This window comes from Lutra lutra, chromosome 4, assembly GCF_902655055.1.
Source record: "Lutra lutra chromosome 4, mLutLut1.2, whole genome shotgun sequence".
In the NCBI taxonomy this organism is placed as follows: Eukaryota; Metazoa; Chordata; class Mammalia; order Carnivora; family Mustelidae; genus Lutra; species Lutra lutra.
Genome location: NC_062281.1, coordinates 67,347,038 through 67,373,829, shown reverse-complemented (window position 1 = coordinate 67,373,829; position 26,792 = coordinate 67,347,038). Strand labels below are relative to the sequence as shown.

Here is a 26,792-nt window from a genome sequence, read left to right as displayed (position 1 = left end):
TAGAGAAAGCCATTATCTAATGTTTTATCTTAGTCATTTCTAACATTTTTTTTTTTTTTTGGTAACATCTTTTTCTTAAAAACTCTGTTTAAATACTTTAAAAGTATGGTATTAATTTTTAATTATTTACCCTTTAGTCAACAAAACATACACATTCCGTAAACATTTTTGTTTCACAAAGTAAAGATTTTGTTTTACTTCTGTAATTCTGTGTGAATTACTGAGGCTTTGAAGTACTCCAGGCACTAGTTTTTTGTTTTTTTTTTTAAGATTTTATTTATTTATTTGACAGAGAGAGATCACAAGTAGACGGAGAGGCAGGCAGAGGGAGAGAGAGGGAAGCAGGCTTCCCGCTGAGCAGAGAGCCCGATGCGGGACTCCATCCCAGGACCCTGAGATCATGACCTGAGCCGAAGGCAGCGGCCCAACCCACTGAGCCACCCAGGCACCCCTCCAGGCACTAGTTTTAAGACTTACTGTAAGTCAGTTTACATGTGAAATCTAGTTTACTTTGCACCAAATAAAAAATTTAGTTTTAAGAATTATTTAAGATTTTATTGTCAGTTAAAGGAATTACTCGTACTTGAAGATGTTACTGAATGAACTTTGTGTTTAAGTTTGTTTTAGTAATTACTATGATTTTGATAGTGTTTGCTATAACTGTTTAATATACAGAATTTTAATTTTGTTCAGAGAAAAAGATATGGGACTCAGTGTTGCAGCTTCTGGAGTACAAGACCCTGAGAAATCAGTAAGTGTTTCTGGCATCTTTTAATGTTTACTCTTTCATTTAAATAAGCCTCACTGGTAATGACAGGTAGAGATAGAAGGTATTGGGCAAAATATAATAGTAGACCAGTTTGAATAGTAATGAATTCAGTTCTCATAAAACCTAAGTCCTAACTCTTACTTGTTTATTCCTCTAAGATAATTTTTCCTTTTTCATATGTGTGGTTTTTTGTGTGTGTGTGTGTGTGTGTGTGTGTGTGTTTAGTTTGTTTTAAATTATTTCTTTCTGCTTTGTTCACAGGCAATATCCAGGGGAAAGTTATCTCAGTTTAATTTACAATAAATATTAATATTTTTCTCGAGTTTATCTTACCACTCTTGTTAGATTGAATGATTTCCAAAGAAACAGTATTCTTTGATTCTAGTGTTTAAGCATTTTAGTAATTTTTACTTACTCTAAAACTAGAGACATAATAATCTTGTTTTTACTTTAATTTTGCAATTCTCATCATTTAGTGGAATGAATTACATCATTGCAGTTAAGTAAGGAGGAGGTAATAATTTATTCCTCTTCTCAAAATATGCTTTTTCTGTAGTAGGATATGCTAAGGCAAGTTTTTATCTTTGATGACTAAGAAACTTTAATTTCATTAAAAAGTTCATTCTTAGAAAGAATAGAGCAACTTAAAATTATTCAACTTTAGGCAACTTTTAAGTATATCCTCTGAGTTATCCATTTAAAGAAGTTTAATACTGTGCTAATATTACTCTTATGTGCTTTTTGACTGCTCATAGAATAAAACTTTTAGATTAATCTGAGAAATCATTCCTGAGGAATTAAATATGGTGGGGAAGAAAGGATAATTCCGAAGCTAAATATATTTTCCTCTATCAGTGAATACCTATGAAATAGTTTTCACAATCAAAAACTTTCTTTTAAAATCTTGAACTTTTAATGTAATATGGTAGTATGCTAAACATTTAATTTAATTTATGGATACATTATATATGGTTTATATTAGTATTTGATGGACTTTCTTATTTATATTTGAATAAAGCAGCCTTTTGAGTGCCAAGTTCCTTTATGAGAATAAATAAGAACATTAGATACAATAGTTAAACCATTACTTTGGGGTTTACTTTTTTTTTTTTTTTTTAAAGATTTTTTATTTATTTATTTGACAGAGAGATCACAAGCAGGCAGAGAGGCAGGCAGAGAGAGAGGAGGAAGCAGGCTCCCTGCCGAGCAGAGAGCCCAATGCGGGGCTCGATCCCAGGACTCTGAGATCATGACCTGAGCCGAAGGCAGCGGCTTAACCCACTGAGCCACCCAGGCGCCCCATACTTTTGATGTCAAATTTTAGGAAAAGATACATAAATGATGTTCTAAAACAGGGGTTAGGAAACTAGCCTATGGCCAAATCTAGTTGCTTCCTATTTTTGTAAATAAAGTTCTATCGCAGCACACCCTCACTTACTATTTAGATACTGTTTTGGGCTACTTTGGTGCTATGATTGAGTTGAGTAGTTCTGAGGAAACTGCATGCTTTGCAAAGCCTGGTATATTTTCTATCTGGCTCCTAACAGAAAACATTTGCTGACCATTCTAGAGAATACTTGATGTCAGAAATGCTAGTTGGATAGAGAAATAGCACAGTGTTATAGTATAATAGAGTTTTATATTTAGAATTAATATCTGGCTCCAGTTATTGCTTGATTACTTATTAATGGCGAGGCCTTAGGTGATTTATATACTTTCAGGAAACCTCATTTACCCCATTTATAAAATAAGGATTAGATCTTCAAAGTCTTTTATAGTTATAAAAATTCTTTTATTCTGTTACTAACTAAAATGCCTGTTTACAATCTCGGATAGAGGGTCTTTTGAGGTTCCTTCCACCTTTAAATTTCTACCTTTAAATTTATGATTATATGTAACAAACAGATTTTTTTTTTCTTTATTTTAGCCTGATAGACTAAAGCAGTTTAGTGTGGCACCAAGACGTTTTGAAGAGACGATACCACCTGAAAGACCCAGAGTAGCTTTCCAGACACCTCTCCCTCCTTTATCTGCCCCATCTGCCCCACCCATCCCATCAATTCACTCCATCCCATCTCAGAATGAAGATTTGCTCAGTGGACCCAGCTGCACCCTTGGTGAAATGGTGCCTCCCAGGTGCTTGTTTAAAATGTTTTGTGTTTGGGAATTAGGTAAGGTATCATTGTATTTCAGGCTTACAAGGATTTGCTGAAGCAGATTAAGTTGTCCTTCAGAGATTTTTGTATGATTAACAGCTTCTGTGAAAGAATTTCTCTTGAAATTTGTGTTACTAGTCTTTTCTCTTATAAAAACAAGGGAAATCTTTAAAACATTCTTTTACTGTTTAAAGATGCTTTAATAGTTTTAGACTGTGTAACTGCATTTAGTATTTAGTTTTAGGTTACATTTTGGAATATCTGTTATTAAAAACTTTTAACATACAAAAGCTATACATTTTCTTTAATTTTATAATTTCCACTTGGCAAACACTGATTACTTCTTTCAGTTTAAGCGGAAAAAAATTTCTCATGTGGTTCTTTTGTATATATTACTTTATTTTGGCTTCTGTTTCCTTCAACTCTTTCTCTGCAATTACTTACAGGCTATGCAACTCAAATACCTGAAATAAAAAATGTTTGAGATTATAAAACCTATAACTTAGGTATTAGGGTAAGGATTTGATTTTTATAGATAAAAGGCATAATGCTATATGAGACTGTACATAAAGAAAATTTTCTTGTGAACATTGGTATTTTTCTGGATGGCGCTTTTTTCCCTTAGTAGGATTTGAGCTTATTTTTTTTCTTACTATTAATGTATTAATTATAGGAGAGTGTTTAATTAAGTGGTTTTCTTTTTTAACATTGATATTTTCTGTGCTGTATAATTTTGATCCCACCTAGTGTTTTGAGTCAGGAAGTCATTAGATGAAACAAACAAAACATCTAATAAACACAGTATACACAGTGCTACAATTTGTTAGTTGTAAATAAAAAACTATTTTCTGTGCTATACTTTCTTTCTATAAAGAAAGAAAGTGTGCTATACTTTCAGTAGAACTTAGTCTTTAATTAAATAAAGGACTATATTTTCTGTGCTATACTTTCTTTCTATAAAGAAAGTGGGCTATACTTTGAGTAGAACTTAGTCTTTTATTTACAACTAACAAATTGTAGCACTGTGTGTACTGTGTTTATTAGATGTTTTGTTTGTTTCATCTAATGACTTCCTGACTCAAAACACTAGGTGGGATCAAAATTACAGAGCATAGTATGATGGTCTCCACAATGGTTTAGGGATTAAAATGGTTGGCTCCACTGTCTGCATTTTGGGAATACTACACCTTTATAAAACTTCAGTTTTCTGATTTGTACAAGTGAAATAATAGTCTTTTTTTTCTTACCTACTCTTCCAGAGCTGTTGTAAAGATCAGATTCTGTATAAATCTCTATACAAATTTAAGATATAATGATGTTGACATTTCCCTTTCATAGCAGTTTCTCGACTGCTTTGTTGACATACCTATGCAGTGAGGATAGTGAGGTTAGACACATTGAGTGGCCAGTAAGTGTGAAAAATATTAATAACTGGAGAGAACTTGAATGCCTTCTTAGCTCTTCAGAATTGTTTTTGAAGTATTCAACGAGGGATAATCTGTTAAGATACACTCAAAAGGGAAAACATTCCAAAAAAAAAAAAAAAGGAAGACATTTCATTCCAGGATGCCCCCTTTTCTCCTTTTCTCTTTCTGGTCATCTAAAGGAATTTGCCTTTTCCATTTTTACTGTTAGAAAGTATTGCCGTGGTGCAAATCGAGAGATGTTTCCTAATCAGCAATGAAGTGCAGAAATAGAGGTCTTCAAAAGTTTATGAAAGATAAAACATTATGTCCAGACTTCACTGTTAAGTGGCTTCTCTTTCACATTATATATGACTTCCTTTGAAAGAACAATAAATTATTTTAGAATTAAAAAATACATTCTTTCCCCCCAGTCAAATGGAACCATTTATAATCCCATTTATACCTATTTGCCTTTTCTTCCTGCATTATCCTCTTTGTGACTCTAGCAACATGGCAGAAGCATTGTCTTTTCTAGAAAGCCTTACTTCTTTCTTCCTTTCCCCTATGTGATTTATATGTCCCTGTTCCATATTCCTACAGCACTGTGTATCTGTATTGTTTAACTTACATGCTGGGCTGTAATTGCTTGTTTATTTCTGTATTACTTTGAGGGACAGGGACCATGTTTGTTCAATACTGGCATAGAGTAACTAATTAGAAATGAATTGTTATTCAAAGTTTTTGTCTTATGTGTTATAACTTAAATTCTGAGATGTGGTAGTATATTTTGCTTTTTGAATCCTAATTTTTGATAAGAGATTAAAGCAAGATGGTGGTCTTTTCTAAAGCAGCAATAAGGTTTTCAATAAAATTGTGCAAAAGAATTATGTCTTGATTTTAAAAAATTGCAGTGAAATATGAGAAAATTTTTCCAATTTTCTTTTGATACAGGATTGCACCTCTGCCTCCTCCTCCCCTACTGCCACCTATAGCTACTAACTATCGGACTCCTTATGATGATGCATACTATTTTTATGGGGCCAGGAATAATTTGGATCCCAGTCTTGCTTATTGTAAGTTATCTATAGGCTAAATATTTTTTCCTAGTGATTCAGTTAGGAAAATTATTTTTTTTGTAAGCAAAAATAAATAAGTTGAAAAACCACAGCTTTACTTAATTCAGATATTCATATTTATTGACTTAAAAATGCCCTATTTTAAAACTCAGCTTTATTTCATAGTTACTTGTTTTTTATTCAGCTTTAAGAAATGTCTATTTTGTGGTTTCTTGCAATGTTCTTTGCTAACTCCTGAGAAGGAAATATGAAATTTTTCCCTGAGGTAACATTCAGTGTGTGACTTTTTCTTTAGGAATAAAATGTTAATAAATGGGTACTCTGAAATAAATGTGTTTGTTTTCTTTTAAGGTGGTTCAGGAATGATGGGAGTACAGCCTACAGCTTATGTTAGTGCTCCTGTCACCCACCAGCCAGCACAGCCTATTATGTAAGTTATTAAAATAATAATTTGTCTTCCATAGAATCTATTGTTTTTTCTTTCAGAACAAATCTAACTTAACTGTCAATTATTGCTTAACCAGTATATTCAAAGTATTGCTTTTAAGTCAATGTTTCATAGAAAGTACTTTAAAAAAATTAAAAAGTATTTTAAAAAATTTTAAAAAAATTAAAAAAATGTTTCATAGAAAGTACTTTTAAAATATTGAGAGAAAACTTATTTTCAACATTAGAGAAGTTATGCATACATATTGAGAAATGAGAATAGAAAAAGCATGGGGCGCATGGGTGGCTCAGTGGGTTAAAGCCTCTGCTTTCGGCTCAGGTCATGATCCCAGGGTCCTGGGATCGAGCCCCACATCGGGCTCTCTGCTCTGCAGGGAGGCTGCTTCCTCCTCTCTCTCTCTGCCTGCCTCTCTGCCTACTTGTGATCTCTGTCAAATAAATAAATAAAGTCTTTTAAAAAAAATAGAAAAAGCATATGAAAAAATTGAAATTACCTATAATCTCCATCCAGTGATAGGTGCATCTAACTGAGCATTCAGGAAGTCTTATTTAGTCACAAAATCATATACACAACATACACCAAAATTATCTTATATTGTTTATATTGTTCTGTAACCTTTTAAAATTAAAAATATATCATAAACATCTTTTCCATGTCAATAAGTATACTTTATAGCATTATTATTTAAAATTAAACTTTTTATTAGAGATAATTATAGATTCCCATGATGTAATTATAAGAAATAATATAGAGACATCTTGTATTCCCTTTACCCAGTCTGTAATGCTAAGATCTTGCAGAATTGTGGTACAGTGACATAGCCCAAATATATGACATCAGATACATTCAAGATACAGAACATTACCGTCATCACAAGGATCCATTATCATGCCCTTTCAGCCACACCTAGTTTCTTCCTGCCCCTACTCCCTCCATAGGCACTAGGAACAACTAATCTGTTCTCCATTTCTTTAATACCATTTAAAAAATGCTATGTAAACATGGAATCATATATGTAACCTTTCGGAGTTTACTCTTTAAAATCAGCATAATTCCCTTGGGATTCATCCAGTTGTTGAATGTATAAATTGTTTATTCTTATTGCTAAGTAACATTTCATTGTATGTTTGTACCACAGTTTAAACATTTCATCATTGAAGGACATTTAAGTTAGTATGAATAAAGCTGCTGTAAATTTTCGTGTACAGGTTTTGAACATAGCCTTTAGTTCTTTAGGATAATTGGTCAGGAGTGTTATTGTTGGGTTATATGGTAGTCACAACTTTGTTTTATGAGAAACTGCCAAACTTTTCATAGAGACTATGCCATTTCACATTTGTATTGGCAGTGTATCCAGAATCTGGTTTCTTTACATCTTTACCAGCATTTGGTGTCATGACTTTTGTTTATGCCACTTTGATAGGTGTGTAATGATACATCATTGGGGTTTTAATTTACGTTTCTCTGATAGTAAGAATGCTTAACATCTTTTCATGTATTTATTTGCCATATATTTGATGAAATGTCTCTTGATATTTTTTACACATTTTATTTTACTTATTTATTTTTTTAAGTAGTCTGCATGCCCACGATGGGGCTTGAATTCACAACGCTGAGATCAAGAGTTGCATGCTCTACTGACTGAGACAGCCAGGTGCCCCATTTTTTACACATTTTAAATTGGAGGGTTTTTTTTGTTTTTTTTCTACTGAGTTTTTGAGGGTTCTTGATATATTCTATATACTAGTTCTTTGTCAGATATTTGGTATGCAAGTATTTTCTGTCAGTCTAAAACTTGTCTTTATCCTTTGAGTAGGGTGTTGCATAGAGCAAAACTTTTAAATTTTGATCAAGCCCAATTTATCAGTTTTTCCTTTTATGGATCGTATTTTTAGTGTCAAATCTAGTATTCTTTTTCTAGGCCTAGATTCCAAGGATTTTCTCTGTTTTCTTTTTTTTTTCCCCTCTTTCCCTAAAAGTTCTATAGTTTTTCATTTATGTCCATGATTCATTTTGTGTTAATTTTTAGGTAAGATGTGAGGCCTAGATTGAAGGTTTTTTTTTTCCCCCCATGGGTGTCTAGTGGTGCCCAGCATTATTTGTTAATAAGATTACTTTTCCTCTATTGGATTACTTTGGCATCTTTGTCAAAATCCACTGGACTAATTTTGGTGATTCTGTTTCTGGGATTCTGTATTCTATTCCATTGATCTGTGTGTTTATCCTTATGCCAGGAGCATTGATTATCATAGTGCTGTAGTAAGTTCTGAAATTGGGGACATGTGAGTTCTCCAAATTTGTTTTTCTTTTCCAGGATTGCTTTGGCTGCTGCAGGTCCTTTGCATTTCAATGTGAATTTTAGGATAAGTTTGCCAATTTACGCAAAAAGTCAGTTGAGATTTTTGGTAGACATTATACGGAATCTGCAGACCTGCTCAGTATTGCCTTAATTTTTTTTCAATTTCTTTATTGTGGTAAAATACACATAACATAAAATTTACCATTTTGAGCATTTTAAGTGTGTAGTTCAATGGTATTGAGTACATTCATATTGTTGTGCAACCATCACCACCACCTGTTTCTAGAACTCTTTTCATCTTGTAAAACTGACTCTATACCTGTTAAACAACATTTCCTTATTTCCCCCTCCTTCTGCCCCTTTTTGTCTCTGTCATTTCAAATACTTTAGATGCCTCATAGAAGTCAAGTCTCATGTAACTCGTCTTTTTGTGTCTGGCTTATTTTACTTATCATAATATTTCAAGGTTAACCCATGTTGTAGCATAAGTCAGAATTTCCTTCCTTTTTAAGGCTGAATAATACTTCCTCATATGTAGATACCACATTTTGCTTATCCATTCATCCATCAATAGGCACTTGGGTTGCTTCCATGTTTTGCTGTTGCAAATATGCAGCTGTGAACATGGGTATACAAGTTTGTCTTCTAGACTTCGCTTTTGGTTCTTTAAAGTATATACCCAGAAGTGGAATTGCTGGATCATATGGTAATTACCTATCAGGTAACCATTGTACTGTGTTCCACTGCAGCAGTACTATTTTTCATTCCCATCAACTGTACATGAGGGTTACAGTTTCTCACCTCCTCACCAACACTTGTTATTTTTGTTTTATTTGATAAGAGCCATGCTAATGGATATGAATTGTTATCTCATTGTGATTTTTATTTGCATTTCCTTACAATTACTGTTGTTGACTGAAGTTTTATGTGCTTATTGACCATTTGTCTGTCTGTGGAGAAATGTCTGCTCAAGTCATAGTTCATTTTTTAATTGGGTGGTTTGGTTTTTTGGTTGATGAATCTTGAGTTCTCTTTTTTTGTGGATATTAATTCCTTATCAGATAAATGATTTGCAAATATTTTCCCCCATTCTTTGTGTTGCCTTTTTACTTTGTTGATAGTACCTAGCAACACTATCAATGCACACAAATTTTTAATCTTTTTTTTTTTTTTAAGATTTTATTTATTTATTTGACAGAGAGAAATCACAAGTAAGCAGAGAGGCAGGCAGAGAGAGAGGAGGAAGCAGGCTCCCCGCTGAGCAGAGAGCCCGATGCGGGGCTCGAACCCAGGACCTGGCATCATGACCTGAGCCAAAGGCAGCGGCTTAACCCACTGAGCCACCCAGGCGCCCCAAAATTTTAATCTTCATGAAGTTTTATTTGCCTCTTTTTTTCTTTTTTGGCTGTGTCTTTGGTGTCCCATCCAAGAATTATTGTCAAAACCAAACTGTGAAGCTTTTTTTTTTTTTTTTTAAAGATTTTATTTATTTATTTGACAGACAGAGATCACAAGTAGGCAGAGAGGCAGGCAGAGAAAGAGAGGGGGAGAAGCAGGATCCCCACTGAGCAGAGAGCCTGATGTGGGGCTTGATCCCAGGACACTGGGATCATGACCCAAGCCGAAGGCAGAGGCTTAACCCACTGAGCCATCCAGGCGCCCCCAAATTGTGAAGATTTTGCCCCATGTTTTCTTCTAAGAGTTTTATAGTTTTTGGCCTACATTGAGGATTTTGATCCATTTGGTATGAAGCGTTATTAAGGGCCCAGCTTCATTTTTCACATGTGACTATCATTTTCTTAGCATCATTTGTTGAAAAGACTGCAATTTTCCTATTGTATGTTCATGGCACTCTTGCAAAAATTATTTTACTTTGCATGCATGCATTTAGTTCTGAGCTCTATTCATTTGTTATATATGTCTCTTTATATGCCACTACCATGCTGTTTTGATTACTGTAGCTTTGTGGTAAGTTTTAAAATCAGGAAGTATGAGTCCTGTAGCTTGTTCTTTTTCAAAAATTTTTGGCTATTTGAGGTCTTGAGAAAATAACAGTAAGGGTGTCTCCTCTGCAAAAAAAAATCATTGAGTTTTAGATAAGGCTTGCATTGAATGTGTGCATCACTTTAGGTAGTATTGACATCTTAGCAGTATTAACTCTTCTAATCCACGAATGGGGTACGTTTCCATTTATTGTCTTTTTTAATTTCTCTCAGCAATGTTTTATAGTTTTCAATGTATGTACAAGTCTTTCACCACTGTTCTCTCTTTTTTTTTTTTTTGTGATTGAGAACTATCATTTTTTTTTTAATTTTATTTTTAATAAGCATATATTTTTATCCCCAGGGGTACAGGTCTGCGAATCGCCAGGTTTACACACTTCACAGCACTCACCATAGCACATACCCTCCCCAATATCCATAACCCCACCCCCCCTCCCAACCCCCCCACCATCAACCCTCAGTTTGTTTTGTGAAATTAAGAGTCACTTATGGTTTGTCTCCCTCCCAATCCTGTCTTGTTACATTTATTCTTCTCCTACCCCCTTAACCCCATGTTGCATCTCCTCTCCCTCATATCAGGGAGATCATATGATAGTTGTCTTTCTCCGATTGACTTATTTCGCTAAGCATGATACCCTCTAGTTCCATCCACGTCGTCGCAAATGGCAAGATTTCATTTCTTTTTATGGCTGCATAGTATTCCATTGTGTATATATACCACATCTTCTTTATCCATTCGTCTGTTGATGGACATCTAGGTTCTTTCCATAGTTTGGCTATTGTAGACATTGCTGCTATAAATATTCAGGTGCACGTGCCCCTTCGGATCACTACGTTTGTATCTTTAGGGTAAATACCCAGTAGTGCAATTGCTGGGTCATAGGGTAGTTCTATTTTCAACATTTTGAGGAACCTCCATGCTGTTTTCCAGAGTGGTTGCACCAGCTTGCATTCCCACCAACAGTGTAGGAGGGTTCCCCTTTCTCCGAATCCTCGCCAGCATCTGTCATTTCCTGACTTGTTAATTTTAGCCATTCTAACTGGTGTGAGATGATATCTCATTGTGGTTTTGATTTGTATTTCCCTAATGCCGAGTGATATGGAGCACTTTTTCATGTGTCTGTTGGCCATCTGGATGTCTTCTTTCCAGAAATGTCTGTTCATGTCCTCTGCCCATTTCTTGATTGGATTATTTGTTCTTTGGGTGTTGAGTTTGCTAAGTTCTTTATAGATTTTGGACACTAGCCCTTTATCGGATATGTCATTTCCAAATATCTTCTCCCATTCTGTCAGTTGTCTTTTGGTTTTGTTCACTGTTTCCTTTGCTGTGCAAAAGCTTTTGATCTTGATAAAATCCCAATAGTTCATTTTTGCCCTTGCTTCCCTTGCCTTTGGTGATGTTCCTAGGAAGATGTTGCTGCGGCTGAGGTCGAAGAGGTTGCTGCCTGTGTTCTCCTCAAGGATTTTGATGGATTCCTTTCTCACATTGAGATCCTTCATCCATTTTGAGTCTGTTTTCATGTGTGGTGTAAGGAAATGATCCAATTTCATTTTTCTGCATGTGGCTGTCCAATTTACCACTGTTCTCTTTGATGCTATTATATTGCATCAAATATTCTGTTCTCTTTGATGCTATTATAAGTGGAATTGTTTTTGTAATTTCCTTTTCAGATTATTTATTGTTTGTGTATAGACATGCAACTGATTTTTGTGTTAACTTTGTATCCTACCATTGCTGAATTTGTTTTACTAACAGGTATTTTTTTGTGTGGGGGATTTAGAGTTCTCTCTGTATAAGATCATGTCAACAATGAACAGAAATTTACTTCTTACATTCCAATTTGGATGCCTTTTACTTATTTTTCTATCCTAATTGTTCTGGCTAGAACTTCCTATACTATGTTCAATAAAAGTAGAGAAAATGGGTACTTTGCCTTGTTTCTGAACTTCAAGGAAAAGCTTTCCATCTCTTAAATATGGTATTTATTATGTTGAGGTAGTTTGCTTATCAAGAAAGATTGTTGAATTTTATTATTCTTTTTCAGCATCAGTTGAGGTGATCATGTGTTTTTTTTTCTTCCATTCTGTTAATGTGGTATATAGTATTGATTGATTTTTGTATATTAGCCATCCTTGTATTCCAGGAATAAACCCTCCCTTGACCATTGTGTTTAATTCTTTTAATAGGCTTTTAAGTTTAGCTTGCTGGTATTTGTTGAGGATTTTTACATCAGTGGACACAAGCAATATTGGTCTGTAATTTTCTTGTAGCATCTTTGTCTGGTTTGGATATAAGGGTAAAGCTGGCTTCTCAGCATGTGTTAGGTTGTCTTCCCTCCTCTTCAAGGTTTTGGAAAAGTTTGAGAAGGATTGATATTAGTTTTTCTTTTAAGTGTTTGGTAGACTTTACCATTGAAACCATCAGGTCTGTGGCTTTACTCTGTCAGGAAATTTTTGATTAATGATTCAATTTCCTTACTAATTATAGGTTTTTCCAGACTTTCTATTTCCTTGTGGTTTAGTCTTATATTTTGACAATATTAAGTCTCCAATCCATGAATGTGGAATTTCTTTAAAATTATTTGGGGTTTTTAAATTTCTTTCAACAATGTTTTGTAACTTTTAGACTATTTAACTTTTAATTTATTCCAAAGTATTTAATACTCTTTGGTGTTGTGAATGGAATTGTTCTCTTAATTTCATTCCCATATTATTCATGGTAGTTTGTAGAAATACATTTGAATTTTGTGTATTGATCTTGTATCTTGCAACTTTGCTGAACTCTTAACAGTTTTTAGTGGATTTCTTAGCATTTTCTGTATGCATGATTATGTCATCAGTCAATGAGGATAATTTTATTTTCTTCCTTTCCTTCTTACACCTTTTATTTCTTTTTCTTCATTAATTGTCTTGCTTAGAACCTTCAATACAATGTTGAATAGATCTTATGAGAGTGGGTATCTTTATCTTATTTTGATCTTAAGTGGAAGGCATTTATAACCATTAAGTATGATGTTAGTTACAGGTTTTTTGTAATTGCCTTTATCAGATTGACAAAGTTTCCTTTTATTCTTTGTTGATTGTTTTGATCATAAATGGTATTTAGAATTTTAACATATTTCAACATATTTCTAAATTAGAAGTTGAATTTTGCCAGATGGTTTTTCTGCATTTAATGAGATGCTTCAGAGGTTTTTGTTCTTTATTCTATTAATATGGTATATTATGTTAATTAGTTTCAGATCTTAAATCAACCTTGAATTCATGTGATAAATCCCACTTGGTCATGAAGTACTATTCCTTATTATGTGTTGCTGGATTATTCAGTTTGCTAATTTTTGGTTGAGGACTTTTGCCTCTATATTTATGAGTGATATTATTCTTTGGTTTTGTTTTCATGTCAGATTTTTAAAAAAAATTTTTATTTATTTGAGAGAGAGTGGATGAGTCGGGGGAGGAGAGAAGAAGGAGGGAGGAAGAATCTTAAGCAGACTGTGAGCTGATGGTGGAGTCCAGTGGGGGGCCCAGTTCCACAAGTCTGAGATCACAACCCAAGGTGAAACCCAAGACTTGGGTGCTTCACTGACTGAGCCACCCAGGTGTCCGTTCATGTCTGATTTTGGTATCAGGATGGTACTAGCCTAATAGAGTTAGTTGAAAGTGGTCCTCCATTTTCTGTTTGGGGTTTGTGAAAGATTGTTTTTAATTCTTTCATTGTGGTAGAATTTACCAGGAAATTAATTGGCTCTTGTCTTTCCTTTGTGGGTAGTTTTTGTTTGTTTGTTTGTTTTTTGTTTTTTTTTATTTTACTAATTCAGTGTCTTTACCTGATGTCAGTTTATTTAACTCTTTCTTGTGTCTGTTTTGGTAGTTTGTATCTTTCTATGAATTTATCTACGTCATTAAGATGATCTAATTTGGGGGCGCCTGGGTGGCTCAGTGGGTTGGGCCGCTGCCTACGGCTCGGGTCGTGATCTCGGAGTCCTGGGATCGAGCCCCGCATGGGGCTCTCTGCTCGGCGGGGAGCCTGCTTCCTCCTCTCTCTCTGCCTGCCTCTCTGCCTGCTTGTGATCTCTCTGTGAAATAAATAAATTAATTAATTAATTAAAAAAAAAAGATGATCTAATTTGTTGGGATAGTGTTGTTCATAGTATTCCCTTACAGTCTTTCTAATTTTTATAAGGTCAGTAGTGATATTCTTTCTTTTTTTCCTGAATTCAGTAATTTTAGTCTTTTTCTTTTGGTCATTCGAGCTGAACTTATGTCAATTTTGTTGATCTTTTTAAAGAATTAACTGTTGATTTAGCTGATTTTTTCTCTTGTGCTTCTAATTTCCATTTCATTTATTTTTTCTCTGATCTTTTTGTTTCTTTCAGTTTGCTTTTAAATTTTCTAGTTTTTGAAGGTGGGAGGTTAGGTTATTGATTTGGTGTCTTTTTTAGTGTATATAAATATAAATTTTCCTTTGAGTACCTTTTTAGCTGCATCCCTGACATTTTATATGTTGTTTCTTTATTTTCATTCACTTCAAAGTATTTTCCAATTCCTTAAGAAGGGTAGACATGGTATTGACTATCTGGAAATCTAGGAAAAGGAGAAAGGAGATTTCGATGACTGGAACAAAGGGAAAAATCAGGAAGGGAGACATCTTGACCCAGCATTCCAAGAAGATGAAACCCTGACCAGTATCAAGCCCAAGAGGGAAAGGGTATCGCCCAAACTCAGGGTCCCCTGTGAGGGGAAGGGATTGATGGTCCCAAGACTATGGAAGGACCCAGAAGAGTTGTCCCTCCAGTGGTCGATACACTGATTGTTGACTGAGCCCAGTACTGGGGCTTGATCCTGCCATGGGAAATCAGCCAACACTTAGTAATAATTCCTAATGCTCAAGATCTCACAGAGTCCTCTTAAAAATGAAAATTTTGACTCACTTAATATTGGTTGACAAGGAGATCTGGTTGAGATGGATCATGGTAAGCAGTGTCCAGACCTCATGTATAGTGCCACCAAAATATGGCCTAGTGATGTGGGTGACAAAGAATTGCACAAATAGTAGAGCCATAAGCAGGACAGCATTTATTCACTTTCCCAGGGGGAGAAGAGGGACCAGACATCAGGTGAGATGTTGGCCCCAAGTTTCTTTCAGGCTGAGCCCTTTAAGGGTTTGAAGATGTGAGAGGATTGTCCCTGTGTCCAATTTCTCCTTTGATTTCTTCATTGATCTGTTGGTTACTTTAGAGTGTGTTGTTTAATTTCCACAAAATTGGGGTACCTGGGTGGCTCAGTTGTTAAGCGTCTGCCTTTGGCTTGGGTCATGATCCCAGGGTCCTGGGATCGAGCCCCACATCAGGTTTCCTGCTCCACAGGAAGCCTGCTTCTCCTTCTCCCACTTCCTCTGCTTGTGTTCCTGCTCTCACTATCTCTCTGTCAAATAAATAAATAAAATCTAGAAAAAAATTTCCACAAAATTGTGAATTTCTCAAATTTTCTTTTCTTACTCACTTGTGGTATAATTCTGTTGCAGTTGGAGAACATACTTTGTATGACTTCAGTCCTTTTAAATTTAATGAGGCTTGTTTTATAACCTACATATGGTCTGTGCTGGAGAATTCTGTATAAATTTGAGAAGAGTGTGTATTGTCCTCTTGTTGAGTAGATCATTCCATCAGTGTGTCTAGATTTAGTTGGCTTATAGTATTATTTTCTGTATTTCCTTGTTGATCTTCTATGTAGTTGTTCAGTTGTCCTTATCTATTATTAGAAGTGAAGTATTGAAGTCTATTATTTTTGATTTCTCTGTTCTCTTCTGTTTTTGCTTTTTATATGCTAAGTCTCTGTAGTTATGTATATGTATGTTTATTATGTCTTAATGTTAAGTTGACCCTTTAACAGTATAAGAGATTCTTTTTTGTGTTTACTAATGGCTTTTGACCTAAAGTGTATTTTTCTGTTATAAATTTGCTACTCTTGTTCTTTTTTTTTTTTTTAGCTTGTATGCTATATAATTTTCCATGTCTTATCCTCAATTTATTTGTGTATTTGAATCTAAAATCTGTCTCTGCAGACAGAATACTTTTGCATCCTGGTTGTTTCCCTCTATCTCCCCTCCCCCCCGCCTTGTCCCCTGGCCCACCTTTTTCTGCTAGCTTCTGCCTAAATTTATGTATAGTGCAATTCTTATTAAGATAGGATTTTTGTCAGCTATTTTGCTTTTTAAAAAAAAACAACTCTTTTGTTTTTCTTTTCATCTATTAATGCCTTCTTTTATGTTAAATATTTTTTCAAAGATTTTATTGATTTGTTGGTTGATTGATTTAGAGAGCATGTTCATGCACCTGCCAACCAGGGAAGGGGAGAAGGAAAGGAAGAGAGAGAAGCAGACTCCCCATTGAGCACAGAGCCTGATGCTGATGCAGGACATGTTAAAGAGTTAGATGCTGGGATGCCTGGGTGGCTCACTTGGTTGGACGTCTGCCTTCAGCTTGGGTCATGATCCCAGGGTTCTGGGATTGAGTCCCACATCGGGCTCCTTACTCAGCAGGGAGGATGTTTCTGCTTCTCCCTCTGCCTGTTGCTCCCCCTGTTAGTGCGCTGTCTCTCTTTCTAACAAATAAATAAATAAAATCTTTAAAAAAAATTGCTTAAACACCTGAGCCACCCAGGTGCCCTTATATTAAATTTTTTTTTAAGATTATTTATTTATTTATTTGACAGAGAGAGAGAGAGAGAGATCACAACTAGGCAGAGAGACAGGCAGAGAGAGAGAGAGAGGGAAGCAGGCTCCCTGCTGAGCAGAGAGCCCGACACAGGACTTGATCCCAGGACCCTGGGATCATGACCTGAGCCGAAGGCAGGGGCCCAACCCACTGAGCCACCTATGCGTCCCAAATATTTTATAGCATTCCTTTTTTAATTCTCTTTTAGTTATTATTTTTGTGGGCTTTTTTGTTTTGTTACAGATTAAAATTACTGTGTTAATTTAAAAGAATTGAGTTTAGGTCAATATTAATTTAAAATAGTAAAAAGTTTTTTCTCCATTTTTCCCTCCCTTTTCCTTGATGCAATTGTTGTCACACAAATTACATCTTTATACACTTAAACTTGTCAACACAATTTTATAATTCTTTTTTTTTTCCTTTCTAGTTCCTTTGTTTCTTTGTGTATTTGTCTTTTAAGTTAGAGAGGAATATACACTAAAAACATATTTTTAATATCTTTTATCTTTGTGTATGTATAGTTAGTTACTGATGTTCTTTATTTCTTTGTGTTTACTCAAGTTACTGTCAAGTGTCCCTTATTTCAATCTTAAGTGCTCCATTCAGTATTATAGGACATGTCTGTTAGTGATGACTTCTCTGAGTTTTTACTGAATGGCCTAATTAGCTTTCATATTCTAATTTGCTTTTATTTTTGAAGGATAGTTTTCCTGTGTATAGAATTCTTAGTTAAAATTCTTTTTCTGTCAGCATTTTGAATGTCATCTCCTTGCCTTCTCATCTTCATGGTTTCTGATAAGCTGTTAATCTTACTGAAGATCCATTATACATGATGAGTTGTTATTTTCTTGCTATCTTAAAGATTCTCCTTTTGTCTTTAGGCATTTTGACTATAATGTATATGTGTATGGATCTTTGAGTTTTCCTGCTTAGAATTTGATGAGCTACTGAATGTGCTGATTAATGTTTTTCATCAAATTTGGGAAATTTTCAGCTATTATTCAAACATTCTTTATGTACCTTTTTTGTCTCCTTTCTTTCTGAGATTCCTATTATGTGTATATTGGTATACTTGATGGGGTCCCCCAGGGTCTCTGAAATTCTGTTCATTTTTCTTCAGCATTTTCCCTTCTTTTCCTTAAACTGGATAATCTCAAGTGTCTTATTTTCAGGTTCAGTGATTGTTTCTTCTGCCTGCTAAAATCTGCTGTTGAGACCCTCTAGTGAATATATCTTTTCAGTTTTTGTACTTTCCAACTCTGTAATATCTTTTTTTAAAAATAATTTCTCTTTTTTGATATTTGTTAAAACATTGTTCTTCTCCTTTCCTTTAATTCTTTAGATATAGTTTTCTTTAGTTTTTCCAAGGTATTTGTAATACCTCATTTAAAGTCTTTGTCCAGCAAGTCCAACAGGTAGGTTTCCTCAAGGACAGTTTGTACTGACTGATTTCTTTTTCCTGTTTATTGTATATACCTCCCTGTTCCTTTGCTAGTCTCTCATAAATTTTTTTGTTATTGAAAACTGGACATTTAAAAAGAAATGTGGCAACTGTAGAAACCTGATTTTCTCCTTCCCTAAGGCTTATTGTTGGTATTTGTCAGTGTGGCTCTTTTTAAAGTAACTATTGTGAACTAATTCTATAAAATTTATATTCTTTGTCATATATGGCTACTGATGCCTCTTCTGGGTTAGCTTAATGATTAGGTCATGACTAGACAGAGATTTCCTTAAAGGGCTTAAATTTCCTCAAAATACTTAAATCTGTAATACTCTGTGTTGAATGTTTTGTGTTTGTGTTGGGGCATGTTCAGGACAATATTCCAGAAATTTTCATCTCTGCTTTAGCTTTTACTTCTAGCATAGAGCCTGAATACCAGCAGAAATGAGAGATCAGGGTGTTCTCACAGCTCTTCTGGATATCTGCTAATTCTGCATATGCATGTGGCTTTCTGGAGTCATAGGAATATGTTAGTTTTTCAAGTGGTTATGTTTTTCCCTAATTTTTCTTTTGATTTTTTTTTTTTTTTTTTTTTTTTTTTTTTTTTTTTGAGGGATTGGTCAGGCCTTTGCTTGCCCCAGTGGTTTTGCTGCCACAGATGACTGCAGTATTGCACAATGGCTGCTGATTTTCTTTCCTTTTCTTTTTTGTTAAGATTTTATTTATTTGACAGAGAGAGAGAGAGATCACAAGTAGGCAGAGAAGCAGGCAGAGAGAGAGGGGGAAGCAGGCTCCCCGCTGAGCAGAGAGCCCGATTTGGGGCTCGATCCCAGGACCCTGAGATCATGACCTGAGCGGAAGGCAGAGGCTTAACCCACTGAGCCACCCAGGCACCCCTGCTGATTGTTTTCTACAAACACTTCATGATAAGAATATTTATACTGAGCAAGCTCTAAGTATGCTTTAAATAAAGGCAGGCTTTTCCAGGGAGCTGCCAGATAGGTCAAAAGTGACATTTTCCTAGAAATTGGCCCTTGGGGGAGCTCCAAACCTGTTCTGCATTTCCAGTGGCAGTGCTGCCGGTTTTTACAGCTGCCATTTGTGGCAGGCTGTTGGATTTTAAGGTTTCAGTAGAGCTAGGCGGAAGTTGAATGGGAAGGGACAGATTCACATGCCATAAAGATTGTTCTTAATGAAAATTTTTCTTTTTTTCATTTTTTAAAACTCTTCTTGGATTGTTGCAAGCTTTACATTAATTTTCAAACTTATAAAAAAGTTGATTTTGGCAATTTTTTTAAAAAAGATTTTATTTATTTATTTGACAGAGATCACAAGTAGGCAGAGAGGCAGACAGAGGGAGAGGGAGAGGAGGCAGGCTCCCTGCTGAGCAGAGAGCCCAATGTGGGGCTCGATCCCAGGACCCTGAGATCATGACCTGAGCTGAAGGCAGAGGCTTTAACCCACTGAGCCACCCAGGTGCCCCATTTTGGCAGTTTTTAACAGTGTTTTCAGTACTTAAATGGAGTAACAGATTTTCAGAGGTCCCTACTTTGCCATTGTGGAAGTGTTTCCAGTTTCAGAACACTCACCTCCATAAGATCCCTCATACCCATTTACTGTTAGTTGTGAGTCCTGTCCCCAGTATAGTTGTTTTTTAAGTTGTCTTTTTTTTTCTATTTTGTTTTTCTGAATGCCACATTACAAAGTTTAAAATTGTGATATAAAGTAACAGTTAAATAGTGGAATTACTTCCTTAATTTCTTACAAACTATTTCCTAATGTATTTATTTTTATTTCCAAGCATTTTAGCCTAATTAGAGGTGGAAGGAACCCGCGATTCTGTTAACTCTTTCGATGTGCACATGATCTGTCATTTTTCCAATGTTTTATTTCTTTAACACAGCTGAATTCATAGGTAAAAATGTTATAGGAAAGGGACTTGTAAGTCTTCCATTCAGTCCCCCAAACTATTCACTGCTGGATGACTTGTCCTTAGAATTTTAATTGTTCAAATTAGATACACATTTACTAAAACAATAATTATCATAATAGCAGCAATTTCAGTTTATAGAGTAAGTATATGCTACTGTCATGTCATTATATGCATTATACATTATATGTATCAATATTTGCAGCTGAAGAAATTGTAGCTCAGCTATATAAAGTGACTTCCCTAAGTCCTCCCTGAATAAGCAGTTAAGGTAGAAATCTAAAGTAGTTTTCTCTGGCTGCAAAGCCTTAACTCTTTGCCACACTTTAGGCAACTTATCAAAATTACATTGTAATGATTTGTGATAACAGAAGAGGTTATAATTATTTTGTAAACCAACGTTTGCCACCTATACAAAGTATTGTCTTTTTGGCAGCAAGGTCTTATTTAGGACCAAATTAAAGAACTTCAGAGCTGAAAAGGATGTTTGTGATTTCTTAACATGAGGTATGTAGGTTTCAGAGGGGCTATATAAATCCATTGAAATATTGTATGCATAATTTATGTGTGTGTATGATATATATATACATTCATACATATGTTTCTGCAATGAAAGTAGATTTTAATCAAATTCTCAAATTCTCAAAATATCACAGATTCCCTTCTCAAAAATTAGGAGATACATTGATGGGCATCTGCGGATATAGTGAAGACCAAATTATCTCCTATAACTTTGACATTGTCATCCACTTCTCCAGTTTTGATATTTGCATGGCATTATCCTTAATAACCTCTTTGTCACATTCTTTTCTTGCATGTCAATAAATTTGACTGTCTTCTCTCTGGTGCACTTCAAGGTCTGGGTGATATCTAAGTAGTAAGAGCTCTGAATCACCAGAGAAAGATGGATAAAAAGGAGGAGAGGAAGAGGAGCCTTCATTTGCTGAGGAATCACTGCTCCAACTTTACCCAACACTTAGAATCACCTTTGGCACAATTTCCATCCCAGGTCTCATAAGCCGGACAGAGTTTTAGAGATTCTATTGGTCTTAAGCCATCAGTATCATCAGTAAAATCTGTAACGTCTCTTTAAAAAAAAAAAGAAAAAAAGTATAACTTTATGTATTTTTTCTTCTATTTATTTTTTAAATGCTGATAAAATATTAAATTAATAGTTTTAGCAGCATTGCTGCATACATAATCATTATGTAGAAAGCAGTTCTAGGAAATGGCAGTTTCTTAAGAAATTAAACATGCTTATCAGACATCACTTGAATTGTCCTCCTAGGTATATACTTCAGAGAAATGTAAATATCTGTACACACAAAGACTTATATGTGAATGTTTGTAACAGTATTATTCATAATACTTCTAAGTATAAACAGTTCAAATGTCCATAAATGGATAAATGAAATGCATTATATCTATATAAATGAAATACTGTTCAGCCATAAAAAAGAATGAATTATTTTAAAAAACATTTTATTTAAATTTGATTTAGTTAACATGTAGTGTATTACTAGTTTCAGGGGTAGAATTTAGTGATTCATCACTTGCATATAACACCCTAGTGCTCATTACATCAAGTGGCCTCCTTAATACCTATCACTTGTTTTTCCCATTTCCATACCCACATTCCCTCCAGCAACCCTCAGTTTATTTCTTATGGTTAAGAGTCTCTTATGGTTTGCCTTGCTCTCTGTTTTCCCTTCCGTTCTATGTTCATCTGTTTTGTTTCTTAAATTCTACATATGAGTGAGAGCATATGGTATTTGTCTTTCTCTGACTGACTTATTTTGCTTAGCATAATACCTCTAGTTCCATCCACATTTTTGCAACTGGTAAGATTTCATTCTTTATTATGGTTGATAAAATATTCCATTGTGTGTGCGTGTGTGTATATATACACACACACACTCACGTATATGCCACGTTTCCTTCATCTATTCTTCTATCAAAGGACATCTAGGCTCTTTCCATAGTTTGGCTGTTGTGGACATTGCTGCTATAAACATTAGGGTTCAGGTGCCCTTTTGGATCACTGTGTTTGCATCCTTTGTATAAATACCTAGCAGTGCAATTGCTGGGTCCTAGGTTAGTGCAATTTTTAACTTGAGGAAACTTCATACTTTTATCTGGAGTGGCCACACCAGTTTGCCTTCCCACCAACAGTGTAAGAGGGTTTCCTTTTCTTTACAATATCAGCAACATCTGATGTTTCCTGACTTGTTAATTTAACCATTCTGACTGGTATGAGGTGGTATCACCTTGTGGTTTTGATTTCTATTACTGTGCTGCTGAGTGATGTGGAGCATTTTTTCATGAGTCTGTAGGCCATTTGTATATCTTCTTTGGAGAAGTGTCTGTTCATGTCTTCTGCCCGTCTCTTGACTGGATTTTTTGTTTTTTTGGGTGTTGAGTTTGGTAAGTTCTTTTAGATTTTGGAATTTGTAGCCAGTTTGTTTTGAGAGATTGGTCTTAAATGACCCCTTTCAACCTTTTTCCATTCGCACATGCAGAGCCCCCTTCCTCTTAAAAAGTCTAACAGGGATGCCTGGGTAGCTCAGTCAGTTAAGCATCTGCCTTCGGTCAGGTCATAATCCCTGGGTACTGGGATCAAGTCCCACATGGGGCACCTTGCTCAGTAGGGATCCTGCTTCTCCTTCTGTCTACTGCTTCCCCTGCTTGTACGCTCTTTCTTTTCCTCTCTCTCTAACAAGTAAATAAATAAAACCTTTTAAAAAAAGAAAAAGTTAACATCTTTTAGGAATGATTTGTTTTGGCTCTCCTCATCTTCCCTTTTCTTTAAAAAAATTTTTTTTTGTGGGGGGAGGGAAGCAGAGAGGAAGAGGGAAAGAATCTTCAGCAGACTCCACAGAGAGCTCTGGGCTCAGTCTCATGACCCTGAAATCATGACCTGGGCTGAAATCAAGAGTTGGACACTTAATCAACTGAGCCACCCAGCCACCCCATCCCCATCCTCATCTTTCCTTTTATCCTCTCATGATCCAGTGAGACAGTATACATAAACATATGTTTATCCTTATAGAAGATTGTAAATAAATTGGATAACTTAGATACACAAAAGGAACTCATTATTTGAAATGAGGATATTTTTGGAGATGAGAAGCCTCCTGTAGTCTCTTTAATAATATAGTTTTATTATAAATCTAATACTTGAGTTTATCTTTTGTAATTCAGATTTTTAAATGTATTACTTTCTTCAAAGTGGCTGCATTCCTGTATTTAAGACAAATAGCACTTTTTTGCTTGAGATTTATGTAACCATAATGTATTTTAAACTTTCCTTTTTTGACTTTTTGCAGGCTTTTCAAAAATTTGAATATTATTTGGGACAGACTTTTTACTGTCTGTCCCAAATAATATTCTTGAAATGGCTAAGAAGTTATTACTTTATATTAGAGTACATTTATTAAATAAATTACTAGTTATGATATTGGGAGACTTATATTGTTATTTCTCTACATTCAGAAAAGTGCATAAGTCATATATGTACTGCTTGATGTATTATCAGCAAGTTTTCACCCCCATGTATCTGTCATGTGGGTCAAGAAATAGATCTAATAAATTTGGGAGTTCCATTAATTGTGAAACAGAAACAGTAGAGAGAGCTTAGTAAGGGGACATTTACTTAAGGATTTCTCCTTGACCTGCAGGGAAACATTTTTCCATGTTTTTAAATCTGTTTAAACAGTATACTATTTCAGAGGAGAAATGTCTTGTTTTGTCATAGATGGATTAAAATTATTATGTACTTGATATAGGAATGTGGTTGGACAGAATGAACTGAAAATTACAAGTGATCGAGCAATAAATTCAGGATTGTTTTTTGAAGATAAACCAAAGCCTTCAAAACAGTCACTTCAGTCTTACCAAGAAGCTTTGCAGCAACAGGTATTCATTCATTCATTCGTTCTCATTGTATTCGTTCATTCATTTAATGTTGAACATTTTATGTGTTAGCTCAGTGGTCCCTTAGAACTCAGCTTGGCAGAGGAGAAGCAATACCACTCATTTATATTTCGCTATGATAAATTTTGGTGCAGCTAGATTGGAATACTTTTGGAAGCACAGGATAAGAATAAATGCCTGGCAGTTAGGAGGGCTTCATTTGTTGTTGATACTTGAACTGCATGTTAAACAATGAATAAATTTTAAATTCCTGGCATATTCAGGGAATGGAAATCAATGTGGGAGAGGGGCTGAAATATTATAGTGTGCTGGATTGTGAAGGATTAACTAATAAGGAATTTTCAGTTTTATCCTGTTACAGAGAGCCTAAGGGAAGAAAGTTTAAGCCAGAGAATGAGAAGAATAGTTGATGTGAATACCTGTAAGTTTTAGAGGGGTAGCTAGTTGTGATGTATATGATTGGGAAAAATGTGGCAGAGAAACCTTTTCTGTAGACTATTGAGGCAGTCCAGACAGGAGGTAAGGAGGCTCTTACTAGATAGGGAAGATGGGAGGACATCTAGAAGACAACTCTGGGATTTATTGATAGGACTTAGATAGAGGGAATGAGAAAGAACAGGGGGCTTGAAGATGATTCTGAATGTTGTAGTCTACAAGAATAATGAGGCTATGAATATGAACTAAGAGAAAAAAGTAGAACATTTTTAGGGAGGAGGATAATGGGTTCTGTTGTAGGTTGTAATATTTTAAGAAAGTTTGCTTAAAAGTAATTATATCAAATATATGGGGTTCTTGGGGGAGTATCCATATCTCTGAGAGGATTCTGGAACTCTTAGCGGGTATATGTCCATCTGAAGTACTTCTCTATAAAATTCCACTTGGATTTTTTTCTAAAGCTCTTTTTGTTCAGATTTTACATGGGCAGCCTCCTTGAAAATGGATTTTTTTAAATGGTAGAATTACAACTTTATTTTCTGGATGGTAGATTTCTACAATAAAAGATTGAATTTATATCTGTTTTCAAATGAGCATTAATAACACCACTGGCAAAACTACATTGCCTAACTCTAGAATTTTATTTCATGTATGTGATGTCCTCTTAGCCTTGATGGGGTGGTTGCTTAAATTTTCCATGGATGTGGTTATGACTTGTGTGTGTGTGGGGGGGGGGGTTGTGATTTTTTTTTTTAAGATTTTATTTATTTATTTGACAGAGAGATAGAGATCACAAGTAGGCATAGAGGCAGGCAGAGGGAGAAGGAGAAGCAGGCTCCCTGCCGAGCAGAGAGCCTGACGTGGGGCTTGATCCAAGGACCCTGAGATCATGACCTGAGCAGAAGGCAGAGGCTTAAACCACTGAACCACCCAGGTGCCTCTGTGGTTATGATTTTAAGAGTAACTTTCCAAAACGTAGATACTTTTTCATTGCCATCCATTCCTAGAGACCAGCCTGTGCTTATATTTGATGATGAAAAGACCATATTGTATGCTTTCATAAAGTTGTACTTAAAGTAGCCCAGAATTCTCTGAATAGCTTTGAACCTTCAACCTCTTGACTTCTGGGAATGGAGTTTGCCAAGGGTAAACTGAGTAGGTCTGGTGAGATGTGGGGAGTAGTTTATGGCTGGTTAGGTCCCATAACAGGATAGATGAAAAAGGGAAGTAGGGAGATCCTGTTGGTCCTCATTGCAACTAGTGAGGTTTAGGAAGGAATAGCTCGGGTAGAGGTTGGTGGGAAGGAAGAATTTGTTCAGTTACAGCTGGCATCAGTGGCTGGAAAGCACTCTAGAAGCAATGATAAGAGGGACCAACAGCTATTTATTTTAGCCAAGGAAGTGTTTTTAAATTGGGTATTCCATAGATTTGTGATTTCAAATTTTATAGTGAGGCAGATTATAAAAAAAGAAAAAAATCCAGTTTTTTTCTCTAATAAGAAAAATAAAAACTAATATTAAAACTAAACTTTGTATCAGAATACTTGTTAATACTAATGTTTCTTAACAAGATTCGGGAAAGAGAAGAAAGAAGGAAGAGAGAACGTGAAGAAAAAGAAGAATATGAAGCTAAATTAGAAGCTGAAATGAGAAGTTACAACCCCTGGGGAAAAGGTGGAGGTGGTGCTCCTCTGAGAGATGCAAAAGGAAATCTGATAAGTACGTTATTTCCATCAATCTGTTGTTTTTAAAAGAAACTGAAATATTTTTAAAATTTTAAAAGAATGGTGGGGGGCGGGGGGTAGAAGTGAGTATCATAGCCTGTAAGGCAAGGTCTCTTTTTATATAGCTTAATGCAAAAGAGATATTTTGCAATACATATAATAACAGGTTAGAAAGTCTTTTTTTTTTTTTTTTGGGAGTATTCATTTAATTTTATTACATGTTTTTTCATCCTCTAATGATAATAATTCAATTGCAGAGAAAAGCTCATGTTAGTTGACAGGTTTTTACCCAAACCAGTAGTTAGGTTTTTTTTAAAAAACATCCTGGTAAAAATAACAAAACTCTTATTAAATTTTTTTTTAAACTAGTAAGACATATTTAAAATAAGTGATCTGAAATAGTTGTGGGGTGCAGTATTTCATAGATGCCATATACCTGCACAGTGCAAGGACTCCA

The 26,792-nt window shown here is 35.1% G+C and overlaps 1 protein-coding gene across 15 annotated transcripts in view; it reads left to right on the top strand.

Moving 5' to 3' along the window:
* CSPP1 (centrosome and spindle pole associated protein 1) overlaps window positions 1-26,792 on the top strand; it is a 281,804-nt gene that overhangs the window by 203,284 nt on the left and 51,728 nt on the right. For 12 of the 15 annotated variants that reach the window (XM_047725298.1, XM_047725303.1, XM_047725299.1 and 9 more), the window contains 6 exons: window positions 694-751; window positions 2,697-2,905; window positions 5,283-5,404; window positions 5,759-5,837; window positions 24,030-24,159; window positions 26,183-26,330. In XM_047725298.1, the coding sequence (XP_047581254.1) occupies window positions 694-751; window positions 2,697-2,905; window positions 5,283-5,404; window positions 5,759-5,837; window positions 24,030-24,159; window positions 26,183-26,330 (746 nt within the window). The remainder of the gene's footprint in view (window positions 1-693; window positions 752-2,696; window positions 2,906-5,282; window positions 5,405-5,758; window positions 5,838-24,029; window positions 24,160-26,182; window positions 26,331-26,792) is intronic. The other 3 variants (XM_047725310.1, XM_047725308.1, XM_047725309.1) reach the window with 2 other exon arrangements.